The 18,312-nt window shown below is 44.7% G+C and overlaps 1 protein-coding gene across 4 annotated transcripts in view; it reads left to right on the top strand.

Moving 5' to 3' along the window:
• LOC120994466 (interferon-induced GTP-binding protein Mx2-like) overlaps window positions 1–18,312 on the top strand; it is a 55,896-nt gene that overhangs the window by 17,769 nt on the left and 19,815 nt on the right. For 2 of the 4 annotated variants that reach the window (XM_040423062.1, XM_040423063.1), the window contains exons 2-9: window positions 6,574–6,644; window positions 6,738–6,766; window positions 9,275–9,377; window positions 10,172–10,221; window positions 14,272–14,461; window positions 15,060–15,197; window positions 17,204–17,358; window positions 17,840–17,978. In XM_040423062.1, coding sequence (XP_040278996.1) covers window positions 6,587–6,644; window positions 6,738–6,766; window positions 9,275–9,377; window positions 10,172–10,221; window positions 14,272–14,461; window positions 15,060–15,197; window positions 17,204–17,358; window positions 17,840–17,978 — 862 coding nt within the window. In that variant the 5' untranslated portion in view covers window positions 6,574–6,586. Of the gene's footprint in view, window positions 1–6,573; window positions 6,645–6,737; window positions 6,767–7,907; window positions 8,089–9,274; window positions 9,378–10,171; window positions 10,222–14,271; window positions 14,462–15,059; window positions 15,198–17,203; window positions 17,359–17,839; window positions 17,979–18,312 lie in introns of those variants that run through there. The other 2 variants (XM_040423064.1, XM_040423066.1) reach the window with 2 other exon arrangements.

Here is an 18,312-nt window from a genome sequence, read left to right as displayed (position 1 = left end):
GACTTAAAGGTAGGCAGACAATGTCATAGAGCAGCAGGAAATGCTAGCAGAATGCTTGGGTGTATAGGGAGAGGCATTACCAGTAGAAAGAGTGAAGTGCTTATGCCGCTGTACAGAGCACTAGTGAGACCTCATTTGGAGTATTGTGCTCAGTACTGGAGACCATATCTCCAGAAGGATATTGATACTTTGGAGAGAGTTCAGAGAAGAGCTACTAAACTAGTACATGGATTGCAGGATAAAACTTACCAGGAAACATTAAAGGACCTTAACATGTATAGCTTGGAAGAAAGACGAGACAGAGGGGATATGATAGAAACTTCTAAATACATAAAGGGAATCAACAAGGTAAAAGAGAAGAGAATATTTAAAAGAAGAAAAACTGCTACAAGAGGACATAGTTTTAAATTAGAGGGGCAAAGGTTTAAAAGTAATATCAGGAAGTATTACTTTACTGAGAGAGTAGTGGATGCATGGAATAGCCTTCTGCAGAAGTGGTAGCTGCAAATACAGTGAAGGAGTTAAAGCATGCATGGGATAGGCATAAGGCCATCCTTCATATAAGATAGGGCCAAGGGCTATTCATAGTATTCAGTATATTGGGCAGACTAGATGGGCCAAATGGTTCTTAGCTGCCAACATATTCTATGTTTGATACTGTGTCACAAGATGTCTATATCATATGTGTCCATGATATAGACCGACCATCCAGTGGTTATTGTTTCAGACATGCATACATAAGTCAAGCTTTTGATACTGTCCCTCATAGATGTTTAATAGGTAAAGTAAGGTCTATTGGCTTGGAAAGTATAGTTTGTAATTGGATTGAAAACTGGCTGAAGGACCGTGTCCAGAGAGTTGTGGTCAAGAAAGAGGGAAGCTGATGTTATTGGGGTGTATGATTAGTGTATGATGTTGAATGCCAGTGAGATATAGTTTGATGGTGTTGTATGACATTTTGAGTTTAAGATGGCAGAAAGAAGCAAACCCCAGAAGAGACGTCATGACAAAAAGGGGTGCGTGATGTTGTGTTCCATCAGGAACCTGTTGAATAGTGTGAACGCTCTGTCGTATGTTCTATGTGTATTGTCTGACAGTGCTAAGCGGGACAAAGTCGGGCTATGCCACATGATGACTTCTAATCCAGAATGAACTGTTGAAATGACGGAGTGATGGAGGCCGTGGGTGTAGCTGATGGGAGAGCCTGATGAAATGCCCGAAATTTGAAGCGAGACAGATTGTTAGCTGCCGTATTGCACACCCCCGGGACATGGGAACAATGTAAGAAGAAATTATTGCAAGCGGCCAACCAAGTAAGTCTCCGCAGAACCTCACGATTGTGAGGGATTTGGAACGATCTTGTTGTTGATCTGGCAGGCCGCCTGGTTGTCTGAATAGCACCGGACCGACATGTTTGCCCATGACTGACCCCACGCCACGGCAGCCGCCACGATGGGGTAGATCTCGAAAAGCGCTGAGGCAGTGGAGAATCCCTCCAATCCCGGACCGCAGGAGGCCAGCTGCCCCAAAGCCAATCGTTCCCAAAATGGCCGCGAAGCCTGTGGTAGATGCCGCATCTGACCAGATAGAGGGGGAAGAGACCGACAGCTGAGGGAGAAACAAGCTCCCGCCATTCCAGGTGGACAGAAATCTCCCCCACATGCCCAGATCTGCCGCAGCGTGGGCATCCAGGGACAACCTGTGCGAGTCGTGTAGGAAAAAAGGGGGGAGGTGCAGGAGCCGTGATATAAATGAGCGACCCTGAGGTATGATGCGCATGGCAAAGTTCAGGGAGCCCAGCAGGGACTGTAGTTCTTTGCGGTTGCAGGTGCCGAGTTGAAGGTAGTTGCCTATGTGGGCGAGAATGTCCTGGATCTTCCCGGATGGCAAACTGGCTTGCATTGAGGCTGAATCCAACTGGAAACCCAGGAAGGTGACGGCCGTGTCTGGCCCTTCTGTCTTCTTGGTGGCGATGGGTACCCCAAGGTTCCTCCTCCGGTATTATGTGCGCCGGGCTGACTTCTTGGTCCTCCAGGTTAACGGTCGGCGTGATCACTGGCAATCCGGCCGGCGCCCGTGACGCTGCCGGTGGTGGCCTTGCCAAGGAGAGGGTCGTGGTGACCGATTCCAGCCTCTCCAACCTGGCGTTGACTTTAGACATGGATGTTATTAGAGAGGACAGCATGGCATGTATATCCCCTGTGCTGGACTGGCTAGGTCCTTCCCCTGCCTCCCCGTTATCGGTTGACGTGTACAGCAGCCGGAAAAGCTCTGCTTTCCTCGCCGTGGCGGGGAAGGGAACATACCGTCTCCTTAACTCCGTCGTTATGCGCGGGATTTGTCCAGGATCTGATGGATGCCGGACTGGCTAGATCGTCTCCCTGGGTAGCAGTGACGGATCTAGCAGGGGTGCCAGGTAGGGAGAAGTTCTCTATCCCTTCCAGAGACATAGTAAAACAAAACAGTTGATTAGCTTGGGGAAACACAGGATCGTGCTGGCAAGCTAGCTAGGCCGGACGGCGAAAAATTATACTTGCATGGTGATAGATGAGGCCCTGCTAATTTGCCAAGCGGCTTGAGAGGCACTACCTATGATTTGGCGCGAGGGGTTAATGAGGCCACTTGTGGTAGTGGCAGGAGCGTTGGCCTCTCGGTGACTGTAAGACAGGACTAGGGGAAGGGAGTGACAGGTGAGGCCCTCTCTATGCAACACGCGAGGCGGCTTACTAACGAGGTGGCGCGTTGGGCGGTTGCCTCTGTACGTTTGAGGCGGGGTGTCGGCCTCGCGGGACCACTAACTGATGGCGAAGCCAAGAAGGGGGTAACCTAGTGGGATGATGGTGCCCCTAAAGCCAGCACGCTGACCCTAACGGGACCATCCGAAATGTAAGGAAGACTTTTGTTAATGAGCAGGTGAACGTACCTGGTGGTAAGAAAAAATTCTCCGGATACACGGTAGTGCAAAATATTTTATAGGTTGACCGCCTGAAAAAGGGGGAGGGTAGACATAAAATAGTATGATGAAATGTGAAATGCATTTTGTACATATAGCATGACCCGGAGGATCATGACGGTTGCCTGCGAAATGACAGCTTGCGCATGGTGTGACAAAGAGACCTGCGGCGTGGCCGTATGCCCATGTAAAATGTGGGAACGTGCTGCTTGAAATCAAATGGTTATTTTTATTTATTTTTTTTCAGCAGAAACTAATGACATCCCTTCCCTTGTCCCCTTTTTTTTTTATTCGTTTAATGTGGGCTGCTGGGGTGCTTTTTTTTTTTTTTTTCGGAGGGTGCTTAATCGGGGCGTGCTGGATGCCCCCCTTGCTGCGCCTGCGCAGGAGGGGGCCTGCTGAGGGACCGGAGCGCCCTGGATCTCCGCCGGCCAGCAGACCCGGGCCGCCCGACGGCGGCCCCCCGCATCAGATGAGCCGCGAACGGCCGCCGAGACACCGCGCATGCGCAGACGGATCGCCGCGCATGCGCAGTACCCGGCCGCGCGTGCGCAGACCAGGCACCGGGACGCGGCCGGGCGCCATCGGCCGCGCGGCAGAAGGAGCGGCGGAACAGGCCGGAGGCGGTGGGGAGGGGATGCCTGTGGCAGTGGTGCCCAGTGAAGGCGGACATGAAGGAAGGGTGTACCGCGTGTGCCGCATTTGTGCTCCTGCAGCCGTGCACATGAACATGAGGAGGGGGGGGGGGGGCATGATTGTGGATGATTGTGGGGTGATATGGACTGAAAAAGAAATGGGGAACGAGCCTGGAACCACAGGGGTGCTGACCGCAGTGTTGTTACTGTGGGAAGATGCTTGAACAAGACATGACAAAATGAGATGTTGGTGACTGTGAGAAAGCCGTGACATTAGCGCAGCGTCTATGAAATGAAATGAAACAGAAATGGGGGATTAGGCCAGAAACCATTGCCGCATGCTGCAGAGGTGTTGACCGGAATAGTAGTACGGTGTGGACAAATTGCGCATGAACAAGGCGTGACAGAAATGAAATACTGGTGACTTGTATGAGAAAACCGTGACATTGGTGCAGCGTATGACGAAATGAAATGAACCGGTACAGGGGCAACTGTGAGGCCCCGGTTGTACCGTATGGATGACTCAGAAAACCACTGCCTGCAGCCGCAGGGGTGTTGACCGGAGTGGTGGTACGGTGTAGATAAATTTATGCATGAACAAGACATGACAGAAATGAAATGCTAGTGACTTGTGCGAGAAAGCCGTGACATTAGTGCAGCGTTTGGTGAAATGAACAGAAATGGGGGATTGCCCAGGAAACGACTGCATGCTTGCCGCAGGGGTGCTGACCGGAATAGTGGTACGGTGTAGACAAATTTGTACATGAACAAGGCGTGACAGAAATGAAATACTGGTGACTTGTACGAGAAAACAGTGACATTGGTGCAGCGTTTGGTGAAATGAATTGAACCGGTACAGGGGGCCACCGTGAGGCCCCGGCTGTACCGTATGGATGACTCGCAGTTTTAACGGGCAAACGTGACCCACAGTGAACCGAGTGAAGCCGGAAAAATAGAACCGAAATGCTCCAAATCCAGAACTGATGGCAACGAAAAACTCCCAGAAATTCAGCGACTCGCAGGCAACTCTCCAGAAACTCCACAAGTGACCTCCTCTCTCAAAAGCTCAGACCTCAGACAGAGCAGGAGCCAGGTAAGGGGAGTGCCCTAAATAGGCTGGAGGCGGACCTCAGCCCCTCCCACAAATCCAGGCAAATTGCCTTAATACATGTCCTAGGAGATGTAAGGAATCGCTTGTAGAGAAGGATTTGGGTGTCCTTGTAGATGGTAGATTAAATTACAGCACACAATGTCAATCAGCTCCTTCTAAGGCCACCAGGATATTGTCATGCATTAAACGAGGCATGGACTCGCGGGGCAGGGATGTAATATTACCACTTTACCAAGCGCTGGTGAGGCCTCATCTGGAATACGCAATCCAGTTCTGGGCACCAGTCTCCATAGAAAGGACGCACTGCAGCTGGAAAAAGTACAGAGGAGAGCGACTAAACTGATAAGGGGCATGGAGGGTCTTAGTTATGAAGAAAGATTCAAAGAACTGGATTTATTTAGTCTTGAGAAGGGACATCGAAGGGGGGAAAGTATTAACCTGTACAAGTATATAAATGGGCCATTCAAAAAATACTGTGAAAAGCTGTTCCATGTAAAATGCCCTTTAAAAGACAAGGGGGCACTGCCTCCGACTGGAGAAGAAAAAGTTCTGTCTCCAGAAGCGTCAAAGCTTCTTTACTGTAAGAACTGTGAATCTGTGGAATAGACTCCTCAGGACGTGGTCACAGCAGGAACAGTGGACAGTTTCCAATAGGGTTTAGATGAATTCTTGAAAGTAAATGACATTAATGCTTATGAAAACGTGTAGAAATCTGAGTCTCACTTACTTCTGGGATTCATGTCCTCATCTATCCCTTGGTTGAACTTGATGGACTTATGTCTTTTTTCAACTGCATCAACTATATAACTATGTAAGTAACTGTGTCAGATTGACGTAGGGCCAAACCCTAAGGCACCTTGCACACAGGCGAGTATTCAGCGCGGTGGCAATACGTGAGGTGAACGCATTGCACCCGCACTGAATCCGGACCCATTCACTTCAATGGGGCTGTGCAGATGAGCGGTGATTTTCACGCATCACTTGTGCGTTGCATGAAAATCCCAGCAGGTTCTATATTCTGCATTTGTCACGCAACGCAGGCCCTATAGAAATGAATGGGGCTGTGTGGAAATCGCATAGCATCCGCAAGCAAGTGTGGGTGCGGTGCGATTTTCACGCATTGTTGCTAGGACCCCGGACCCATTAAAGTCAATTCACTGTATTATTTTCCCTTCTAACATGGTTATTGGGGAAAATAATAGCATTCTTAATACAGAATGCTAACTAAAATGTCAATGCTGACCTGCATTCCCTGGACTTTGCGTGGCTGTCATGGCCTATAAACAGGTAGGAACTAGTGTTAGGGACCACTCAAATGAGGCGACCTTGACGTGGTGAGTGGCTTATTACGCTTTGGCCAAAATGTACACCAATGTCTCATCCAGCATGGAGGCAGGGCAGAAGGCTGGATGCAGAGTGCGATCACATTTGTATTTTCCGTTTAAAATGTCAATCAAACTGTTTCAATTTCGAAAAGCTTTGCTATAGCCCCTCAGACTCATGTATCATGTACCAATAGCTACCATAATAAAATTCTCTGTGTCAGGGTCTACAAAGAAAACAGGTAAAGAACTGCTTTATGGCATAGTATGAATCGAAAAGGCCTCAGAAGTCAAAAAATAAATTTGGTGTTTTCTAATGGTAATAAAGTTGGGAATCTCTATTGCAACCCAACAATCAATCACTGGGGTTGCACTCAAGGATCTTCATGGAAGCTGTGCTTTACAAAAATCTCAGGTTTGGCTAATATGAGGGGGGAGAAGGTTCCTATTTGGAGACCATGTCCTATGGTTGTGCTTATCATGCCCTACTATGGTATAAGTAAGGAGTGTATAGACCACAGTCAAAAATGTATTCTTGTTTCCTTTCCACAGGGATCTACCACTGATGTCCAAAAAACAGCAGAACAAAATGCCAGGTTTTGGCCAGTCGGGTTTTAATCCAGGTACATTTCTTGAACGCTATTTGTTTCAGTTTTCTTGTGATGTTTATAGTTGGTCATCATCTTCTTATATTTAAACTCTTGTTTTTTTTTCAGTGTTTTCACCTTTCTCATCAAGTAACATGGTAAGTGAAAATTACAAAAACCTCTGCAACAGTTTTTAGATCACTATATACACTATGGGGTCATTTATTTAGACCAGGGTTTTAGACACCAGACTTAATAACCCCTATATCTGGCCGGGGATCCGTCTAAGTTATGAACAGGCGCCGACCTCTACATAACTTCGGCGTATCCATTGCCAGTCTAAATGTAAGTCATGTATATTGGGGTGGCTTTCAATCTCTGATCCGATACACCACAAAATTGTTGGAGGGGTTTGAGGTCCGGAGTCCAGCAATGAAGTAGAAAGGAGATGTTAATGGAATACAGGCTGTGAGCAGATGAATGAGTAATAATAAAGATATGCTGAACTGACCCTGTTCTAAAATGCAACCAGCAAACAAGAAAAACCAAAAACCAACTCAGCAACAAACAATTATAGAATCATAGGAAATAACAACATAATTCAATGCTGACAGCAATAAAGGCCGGAGGACTACAGGTCTCAGAACACGCAGATACAACACAGAAGACTAGACAAAAAATACTTCTAGAATCTAGAAACAACATACACATACAGTAGCATCCGTTATCCCCAACAACCAGAGAAGACAAGGCCTGGACATATAAAGGCTAAGCAATCAACAACTCCTCCCTAACCACGCTGAGCTAGGCAATAACCTACCCAGACTCGGATGCAGGGCAGGTACATAGGAACTGCCTTAAAAAATGCTAGTAAACAGGTGTGGATGAGGATGCATCCTATGACAACCTATATTGCTACCAATGTATGTCTATGGAGATTACATGACTTTATGCTCCTTTTTACAATGGGCATGAGTTAAACATCGGAACTAATTCATTTGGAAGCGTGTCCACTACAGACATAATGATCACCAGGGTCGGACTGGCCCACCAGTCATCCTCCGGTGGTCCCAAGCTCTTACAATAATGGACCCCTAAAAGGGGTATTCTCATCTGAGACAATGGGGGGCATATTGCTAGGATATATCCCCATTGTCTGATAGGTGCAGGTCCTACCGCTGGAACCTGTACCTATATCGAGAACGGAGAGGGCAAAGTGGTAGCTGGAAGACTCTGGTCAGCTCTGCAGTCCTATTCTACCTAGAACGTCAGCTCTTCAGGTTAGAGAGCAGAGGGAGGGGCAGGGCTCACAGCACGGACTTTGGGACAAGGAAATCGTCAGTACAGTACTGTCCCCCTCCTTCTCTATGTAACGTAAGCTGCCGTGCTGCTCTCTGCTCCTTCCTGATCTGACTCCCTTCATAACTCCCCTGGGGTGGGGGTGTAATAAATAAATTACCTCCCTGCAAGATCATAGAAGGTTAGTGTAAGCATGAGTGTGTACGAGGAAAGATTAAAGGACCTTAATATGTATAGCTTGGAAGAAAGAAGAGACAGAGGGGATATGAGAGAAACTGCTAAATACATAAAGGGAATCAACTCGGTAAAGGAAGAGAGAATATTTATAAGAAGAAAAACTGCTACAAGAGGACACAGTTTTAAATTAGAGGGGCAAAGGTTTAAAAGTAATATCAGGAAGTATTACTTTACTGAGAGAGTAGTGGATGCATGGAATAGCCTTCCTGCAGAAGTGGTAGCTGCAAATACAGTGAAGGGGTTTAAGCATGCATGGGATAGGCATAAGGCCATCCTTCATATAAGATAGGGCCGGGGGCTATTCATAGTATTCAGTATATTGGGCAGACTAGATGGGCCAAATGGTTCTTATCTGCCGACACATTCTAGGTTTCTATGTGAGTGTGTGCATATACTGTATGTATATATTTGGTTTTTGTGTATCTCTGGTACTGCAATTGTAACGAGCAGGAGAATACTTAAGGGTATGTTCACACTGACGCGGTTATAACTCCCTGCATATACCATTACAGGAACCAACTCAGTTTCTGCTGGCATTGCTCACTTTGGATGCTGTGGACCTGCTCGCTGCTTAGCTCCATTAAACGGAGCTAAACTGTGAGCGGACAACTGCGGGGGTTCAATCGGCGTATGTCCGAACACTCCTGCATGAAGGGATATGCCCACTTTTGTTGTGGTCATGGCTGTAAACCTCCAGCGGCGGTTTATAGGCATCCACATCAAAATTCGGAGGTCATAAACCACTGTCTGAATGGAAGGGACCACCGGACTGTCGAATCAAGAACGGTGCAGGATTTTTCAGGCAGATATTGGGTATTTTTTGAAAATTTAACTACATTTCCTACGTTGGTGCTCATGAAATACCCCTTAATAATCATGTTAGAGGGGGAAGACGGGCCCATTCACAAGTTTGTTATGGGGCCCAGCATGACCTAGTTACACCCCTGGTGTCCACATACTTTTGGTCATATAGCACATCTGTGCATTCACAGAATACAGTCTGTAGGGCAGTAATGAGGAACTTGTACCCTACCCAGCCATTCACATAATACAGGCTGCTATAAAACACCTTCATGGTTTTCTGATGCCACAGTTTTGAAGCTTTTCTTTTCTTGACTCTTCTGCCATAGGGACCCTCTGGCCCGTATCGGCCAGATCAATTTACATTTCAGCCAGCTCCTGCGCCCGAATCCACAGAAAGGAACCCAGCTCGGAGGCCTTTATTTCAACAAGGTAGGGTATAGTCCATAGACTGAGATATCTGCTGGTTTCAAGAGGTCGCCCCACCATAAGAACTTATCCCCTCTCCATGGGATAGGAGATAACTATCTGATCGGTAGAGTTCCTAGTGGAAAGCCCTCTCCACTGATCACAGGAATAAGGTGTCGGAGTCCCCGGAATTAATGCAATGGTCATGCCAGGTCTCCACTCCTTTCAACTCTATAGGACCACCCGATAGCCAAGCTCTATATTTCTGCTCTTCGGCAGTCACATGGAGCTGAGTGGAGATGCAGTGCTCATGTGCCATCACCACTCCATTTATTTCAGGGACTCCGGAACCTAGTTTTTGTGATCCCCACCGATCAAATGCTTATTTACCTATATACCATGGAGAGAATAGAAGAACAAAGATCTTCTGGTGGGACAACTTCTTAACCCTTTGAGGACCGACCAAGAGACGTATTTGTCCCATGTTTTTAATTGCCTGTATCATCTGATTGAAGAACTTAAAATACTTTTTATTTTTTTTGGTTTGAGTCAAAATATTAGTTCAACAAATGGATCTAGCTTTGTTTATTGTTCAAATACATTCTTAAAGGGGAAAAAATATTATAATTTTTATACTGATGACGATAATCTTATGGTCCTCAAAGGGTTAAAGGGTGCACTTACACGTTGCAGTTTTTTGTCTCATGGTATGGCAAACAATGCAACAAACGAACCCAGCAAAAATGGCACATGTGTATACTGCCCAAAACTGAGGCTGCTGTTTAGTAAAGGCTTTTTTTTTTCTATATAAATTCCAGGCTTTGATTCCTCTGCTTCTTCCCCCAACCTTCCAGATGAAGATAATATGGTAAGGAGCACATACATTAACCGCAGAACAGACCGACACTGCAGCCATATGCAGCTCCACGAGGGATCATATTCTCCATTCTAAAGCTGCATGACCTGATGGTTTTTTTGATTTGGGGGTTACTATCTCTCCTTGGGAAGCGTGAGGAAACTTATAGGCCATGCTTGCTCCTCTGGAATTCTGGGAAGAAAGGGATGCAAATGGAAGCAATGGCCCAACGCACGGGCTGCTATCAAATGATAGGAATCATAAGGGATTCATGTGCTATAAGGATCCATTAGCATATACAGACACTGAAGAAGCAGGGAATACTGGCAGATTTTAGCTTTGATTCTAGAATAAGCCCCAAAGGTTAGAAATAGGAAAAACATAAGACTTGCAGTTCGGACCAGATCGGGGAACTACATGCTCCAGTATTATAGGAATGATCAATTGTAGTTATTAAAATGTAACTTTTAATTAATTAATTAATTAATTATCTAAAATAGATTACCCTTAGATAAACCAAGATATACATAGATGTGAGAAAAATTATTATAGTGAATAGGAACACAAAAGTGCACGGCGGCACTGATATAGATAAACCGTGGTCCTACCACTCTGGCGACAGGTCCCTTGGTTTAGCAGCCCAGGTCCATTAGAGACGGATGTTAGCTTACATGGGCTATGATAATCATGCCTTGTCGGGGTGGTTAACTACACCTATTCGCCCCTAGATGAGCCCCTGTGGTGGCCCTAGCCTAATGTAACAGAGCAGCCTCGCCACAGGTCACTCGTCCTTCCGGAACCTGTCCCTAACTCAAGCCCTGTATTTCCCGACTCTATTCCCGACATGCATGTTTCATATTTGCAAGTTGTTGCGGACGCCGCCGTCCTGTGCTCTGAGACGGCGGGCTATTTAAACCCACAACATTATGACAGCAGGGCTGATATCCATAGCCCGGTTTTGCCGTTTTGCCCTAAAGTATTTGTAGGTGGAGGATTATCTGTTGTTCCACCTACCTTTTACATGACCTACCTTGAGATCATCTATTAGGCCCCTTTCACACGGCGAGAATTCCGCGCAATGCGTGAGTTGAACGCATTGCACCCGCACTGAATCCTGACCCATTCATTTCTATGGGGCTGTGCACACGAGCGGTGATTTTCACGCATCACGCATGTGAAAATCGCAGCAAGCTCTATTTTGTGCGTTTTTCACGCAACGCAGGCTCCATAGAAGTGAACGGGGCTGCGTGAAAATCACAAGCAAGTGCGGATGCGGTGCGATTTCCACGCACGGTTGCTAGGGGACGATCGGGATGGAGACCTGATCTTTATTATTTTCCCTTATAACATGGTTAGAAGGGAAAATAATAGCATTCTGAATACAGAATGCATAGTACAATAGGGCTGGAGGGGTTAAAAAAAAGGAATAAATAATTTAACTCACCTTAATCCACTTGATCGCGCAGCTGGCATCTCTTCTGTCTTCATCTGTGAGGAAAGGGACCTGTGGTGACGTCACTACGTTCATCACATGGTCCGTCACATGATCCATCACCATGGTAAAAGATCATGTGATGGATATTCTTATTTACTTGGTTATGCTGGGACTTGTAGTACCTCTGTTCTCCACTCTATTCTTATTTACTTGGTTATGCTGGGACTTGTAGTACCTCTGTTTTCCACTCTATTCTTATTTACTTGGTTATGCTGGGACTTGTAGTACCTCTGTTCTCCACTCTATAAGTCCCAGCATAACCAAGTAAATAAGAATAGAGTGGAGAACAGAGGTACTACAAGTCCCAGCATAACCAAGTAAACAAGAATAGAGTGGAGAACAGAGGTACTACAAGTCCCAGCATAACCAAGTAAATAAGAATAGAGTGGAGAACAGAGGTACTACAAGTCCCAGCATAACCAAGTAAATAAGAATAGAGTAGAGAACAGAGGTACTACAAGTCCCAGCATAACCCAGTAAATAAGAATAGAGTGGAGAATAGAGGTACTACAAGTCCCAGCAAAACCAAGTAAATAAGAATAGAGTGGAGAACAGAGGTACTACAAGTCCCAGCATAACCCAGTAAATACATATAGAGTAGAGAACAGAGGTACTACAAGTCCCAGCATAACCCAGTAAATAAGAATAGAGTGGAGAATAGAGGTACTACAAGTCCCAGCATAACCAAGTAAATAAGAATAGAGTGGAGAACAGAGGTACTACAAGTCCCAGCATAACCAAGTAAATACATATAGAGTAGAGAACAGAGGTACTACAAGTCCCAGCATAACCCAGTAAATACATATAGAGTAGAGAACAGAGGTACTACAAGTCCCAGCATAACCCAGTAAATACATATAGAGTAGAGAACAGAGGTACTACAAGTCCCAGCATAACCAAGTAAATACATATAGAGTAGAGAACAGAGGTACTACAAGTCCCAGCATAACCAAGTAATAAATATAAGGTGGAGAACAGAGGTACTACAAGTCTCATCATAACCAAGTAATAAATAAATACAAAGTTAAACACAGAGGTACTACAAGTCCTATTATAACCTAGTAACAGATAAACACACACTTAAACACAAGGCACCACAAGTGTGCTGTCCGCATCCGTTGCTCCATTCTTTGGCCCCGCAAAAATTATTGCGGACAAGAATAGGCATTTCTATAATGGGCCTCCTGTTCATTTCCGCAAATTGCGGACTGCAAAAAAAACGTCCCGGCCGTGCGCATGAGCCCGTAGGCTGTAGAAGAGGGCAGGCCCCAGGATTCCTCGGCAGCTCCACAGCGCTGGGGATGGATTGTGCTGCTGCATATGAGCGGCCGTCTCCTCTCTGCGAGCACAGAGCACTTCTCCCTTAGGGCTCATGCACAAGAACATACCGTATTTTTCGTCTGCATTTAATCTGCATTCTTTGTGGGTCGGATTCACTTCAATGGGGATGCAAAAGATGTGGACAGTACTGTACACTGTGTGCTGTCCAGATCCGCATACAGGTGAAACTCGAAAAATTAGAATATCGTGCAAAGTTAATTTATTTCAGTAATTCAACTTAAAAGGTGAAACTAACATATGAGACTCATTACATGCAAAGCGAGATATTTCAAGCCTTTATTTGTTATAATTTGGATGATTATGGCTTACATCTTATGAAACCCCAAAGTCACAATCTCAGGTTCCCTTTGCTCAGGGGGTATGAATTAATTAGCTGACTAGAGTGTGACACTTTGAGCCTAGAATATTGAACCTTTTCACAATATTCTAATTTTAAGCTGCTGTGCCGACTTAGCTTCTTCTTTATGCTGCAACTTCTCTCTTTGTGGTCTGTCTCTTAATTAGGCCAGGGAACTCTCCTCCTGGCTCCTGAGGCTTTAAGCTGTGGCCTCCACATCCAGCAGAGCTGAGGGTGCTCTGGCTGGCTTGGATTCCCAGCACACCCTCCTTGCCCCTGCGGGGAGTAAGCTAGACTAACTAAAACTGATCCCCACCTTTCCTTCCACACAGAGGGGTTAGAATGGAATGGAAAGCTCCATTCTACCTAACTGTAGCTCTGCCGTGTTTGCTGCCACCTGCTGGTGAACCAGGCACATTACATTACAGATTAGGAATGCACAGTGTAGTGGACCTGAACAAAGTACATAAGATGACATGATATTAGCCCATTAAAGACAGTAGCGGGGTGAAGAAGTGGTAATGCCACTCTGGGGCGTTACAAGTGGAAAGGGAGCAGATCTACAGGATCCTGCCAGGAAAGAAGAGCCACTGACTGTGCGGCCCACTGCCAACACCCGCCCATCTGGCATTTGCTTGAATTGCCAGAAGTGCGGTCCAGCTCTCACTGGTCTAATTACAAATTATTTCCTTCTAGTTGACAAAAAGCTAATTGCAAAGTCTCCCCCTGCTGGAACTCCCTGAGATCCACTGTAAACTGTAAAGAAACCTGACAGTATATGTTCAATTTACCTGCAGTGCCCCCACAGGAGAAATTAAATATTGCACAGTGTTCATCTATCTACTATCTATCCTGTGCAAATTATTATTATTATTTTTTCGAATTACAGGGAGTTACACTTATGAATGAGCAATTTCAAGAGAAGATCCGTCCATGTATTGACCTCATTGACTCACTTCGGGCATTTGGGGTGGAGAAGGATCTGGCATTACCAGCGATTGCTGTGATTGGTGATCAAAGTTCTGGTAAAAGCTCGGTTCTGGAGGCTCTGTCTGGGGTCACACTTCCCAGAGGTGTTGGTAAGAAACTCTGTATATGTCACTGGGTTTGAACTTTAAGATATTTCAGTCTCATTTCAGACCTACCTGGTAGTCTGGTGTAGGGAAATAGTTGATGTCAGGTTCCCTAGTGGTCTGGAGCAATGGAAGGGTTCCAACTCCCCTGGTGGTTTAGGATAGTGTTTCTTAAATACACCCTAACTCAACCAAGGTTATGATGATCCCACACTTTGCTTTACATTAAGAGGGCAGCATTTAAGCACTGAATGCACCTACTAGATACATGGCATGTATCGTTTGGTGTACACATACCCTAGGTTGACCACCTGGGCAATGGAGATAACAACAGAAGCTTCCATGGTGGTCTAGGGTAGTGGAAGGATTAATGCCAGATTCCCTGTGGTCCAGGGTAGTGAATGGTTTAATGCCAACTTTCCTGGTGGTCTAGGGTAGAGGAGGGATCAACGGCAGATTTCCTTGTAGTCTAGATTAAGTGGGGGTTTAATGCCTATTTCTCTGGTGGTCTAAACTAATGGAAGGGAAACCACTTGTTGATTTGAAATTCTGTATTTCAAAGTAAGATACAAACCTTTTGATTATTTTGGATTTTTTCCTACAGGCATTGTCACACGTTGCCCCCTTGAACTCAAGCTGAAAAAATCTGCTCAGAACTCCCAATGGTTTGGCAACATTTCTTACAGAAATACAAAAATAAATCTTGGAGGACCATCCGCAGTAGAGTCTGAAGTTAGGAAAGGTATGAGAGAAAAAACAACCAACCACGGCAACCAATCTAAGCTCATTTCTGAAAATTAGAGGGGCACTGCAATGCCAGTTCTTGATAAATGTCTGCTGACCACTGTTTTCGTACTACCACTTGGTTCCCAAATCACTAGACATTGTAAGCTCCACCCCATTCTGACAGCACCTCCCCAAATTGCTTAAAGATGCCTTCTCAAAGCAAATGAGCATAAAGTCCAAGCCTACAGCAAAATATTATGGAATTTATCAATAGCATCATTAAAATAATGAAAATGTATCAAAATGGAGCCCATGGTATAATACATTTGGCTCAATGTAATAGGCATGTTAGACATGTCACCTGATGGTGACATCCTTTTTGGATCCGTTCCCACTGCTAACAAAGTCCATTTGGAGACCCTGTGAGTAGTTCCATTAGATTAGCCGATAAGAATACTGCTATGTTTGCTGCCAAAATGATAGAAACTGCGATGGAACCCCTCAGACACAACATAAATGCAGAACTCAGTTCGGACCCTAAAATGACAGCATTTTTCAGACTACAAGACACAATTTTATGAAATTAAAAATACATCTTAAAGGCCCCTGCATCTATTATTCCAGACAGAGTTCATGTCTGTAGCTATGGAGATATAAGACACTTCCTTGTTGGTAACAGCTATATCTCAGTCTGCATGGCAACTTGAGATGTGAGCCAGGTCTTGTTTGAAAACTAAGAATTTAATCTAATTTAAAACAAGATAAGCCTGAGAGAGCAGATTTCATCAGGCTCCAATGTCAGCCAACATAGAGGCTAATGGGGACATGCTGGCAGGATGCAGGAAAGGAGGAGAGGTGTAGATCCTCCTCTCCTTCAGTAAGAGTAGGTAACCCCATATAAGTTATTAGTGTTTTTACAGTGGAAAAGTATATATATTTGATATTACCATAATCATAATGACGAATAGAACAAAGGTAACATGTTATTAATGCTGAACTGTTTTATTTTGTCGAAAACCTGTCTAAAAAAAAAAATAGGGTAATTCAGGCCTCACATGCCTAAATAACTTCAGACCTGGGTTCCCAAAATGATTCCAGACCTCAGAGCATATCTCAAAATTAATCCAAACCCCAGACCAGACCCCTCTTTTAAATTACAACTTCTCTGCTCCCAGGTCCTCTTTATTTGTCACACTAGGACTTTATACCATCCAGCATCAGACATCTCTGGTACACATCTACTACACACAAACTAGACTATATACACAATACGCCCATAGGGGGTAATTTATTAAACAGTAGGCCAGTAGGCCCAGCTAGGAAGCAGTCTTACATTAAGAAGCGGTGGTGGATCCACCGAAGTTATGTAGGCGCCTCTATATAACTGTGGAGGATCCACAGCCAGTGCAGGACTTTATTAAGACCGGCGTCTATAAATGCGCCCCATGTTACATACATACTGATCAGTTTTAGCTCTACTCCTCTGAATTGTCTGGATTAAGGACCATGATCATGTGACCATTTTATTAAACTTCCTGCTCCTGCTTAGTTTTGGTTTTGCTGTGATTTACGGCAAAACCATGGGGCTTAAGACACTAACCCTAACCATGAGTTTGTGTTACAGTTGGGTGAAAACTAGTATGGCTGCCATTAGGACTCCATTGGCAACACTTTCCTTCGAGTTGACCACACAATGGTTTGGGTTTATGTAAATTTGATATTAAAAGAGGAATTTTTGGTAGTTTTGGGGCAGAGAAGTAGAGTGACCAGGGCTATCAATGTGTGCAACGTGGCTTACTTTATACTAGTTATGATTAAATTAAATAGTAGCACAGTATGCAGTAAGCTCCTGAGCTCCCCCTAGTGCTGATTGTAGGCTGCAAAACTTTTAGCATTTAATTTTTTTGCAATGCAGAGGATTTGGAGCTCTAAGCAGGACATATGAAAAAAATAAAAATGACATCAGAGATTTGCACCTATTTAGATAAAAAATGATGTTATCCTTACAATTTTTCTTTCTAGCACAAGACATTGTAGCTGGTGCAGGAAAAGGAATCAGTCATGAACTCATAACATTGGAAATCATCTCTCCAAATGTCCCAGATTTGACTCTGATTGATCTTCCAGGGATCACAAGGATTGCTTTGCCCAATCAACCCAAGGACATTGGACAGCAGGTTTGTCAGAAACAGCACCGCAAACACCAAAAAAAATGAATTGACATAGTGATGTACATTATCATTAATATCCTGCAGTGAATATTTCTGAAGTGTGCGTTTACCTTTAAACACCATGTCAATTTCTTAATATCCTTAGATGTGTGGAAGTATGTTTTACTGATACAGAGCTTCCCTTTGTAAATAGTTAAATAATAAAATGTTGGCTTCCTGAAGCCACCACTAGGGGGAACTTAATTGTATACACTTTTATTACTGAGTTTAATGTAAAATCTGTATGCAGTAAGTGCCCTGTAGTGGTGGTTGCAAATAGAATTTTATCAGGGGGGATTCGTAGCTCTGTATCAGAAAAACTCTGACCTCTGTAAAGATATTTTAAGAAAATAATCATGTCAGAATTTTGGACCTATTTAGAATAAAACTGGGGGACATTCACCAAGGTGCAGTAATAATATATTATATGTTAAACTCACATCTGCAGATCAAGCAGATAATAAAAAAATACATAACGAGACAAGAAACTATTAATCTGGCTGTGGTTCCCAGTAATGTGGATATAGCAACAACAGAAGTTCTGGAAATGGCCCGAGAAGTGGATCCAACTGGAGACCGAACTATAGGTAACAATAATAGTTTTTGAATACTTAAAAGCAGTGGTGTACATAGAGAAGTAAGGGCCCCATAGCAAGGATCAAACCAGGCCCCCCACACAGGACAGAAGGGTTTCCGTTTAAACCCCTTTCAATGACCCTTGGGCCATTGTTTCTACAGCCTCGTTTGATAAAAGTTGTTCCTTTAGAGCGTAGAGTCTTGACCAAGTTTTTTCCCCCAGTAGAAGAAAAGACAATCCCATCTGGGCCCCCTCTTGCCCTGGGCCTCATAGCAGTCGCATGGTCTGCCGCTATGGTAGTTACGCCCCTGCTTAAAAGGTTTATCCAGGAAACAAAATGGTTG

This window comes from Bufo bufo, chromosome 3 (genome assembly GCF_905171765.1).
Source record: "Bufo bufo chromosome 3, aBufBuf1.1, whole genome shotgun sequence".
NCBI classification, from domain to species: domain Eukaryota; kingdom Metazoa; phylum Chordata; class Amphibia; order Anura; family Bufonidae; genus Bufo; species Bufo bufo.
The sequence above is the reverse complement of the archived record's forward strand: the minus strand, read 5'-3'. Positions and strand labels throughout refer to the sequence as shown.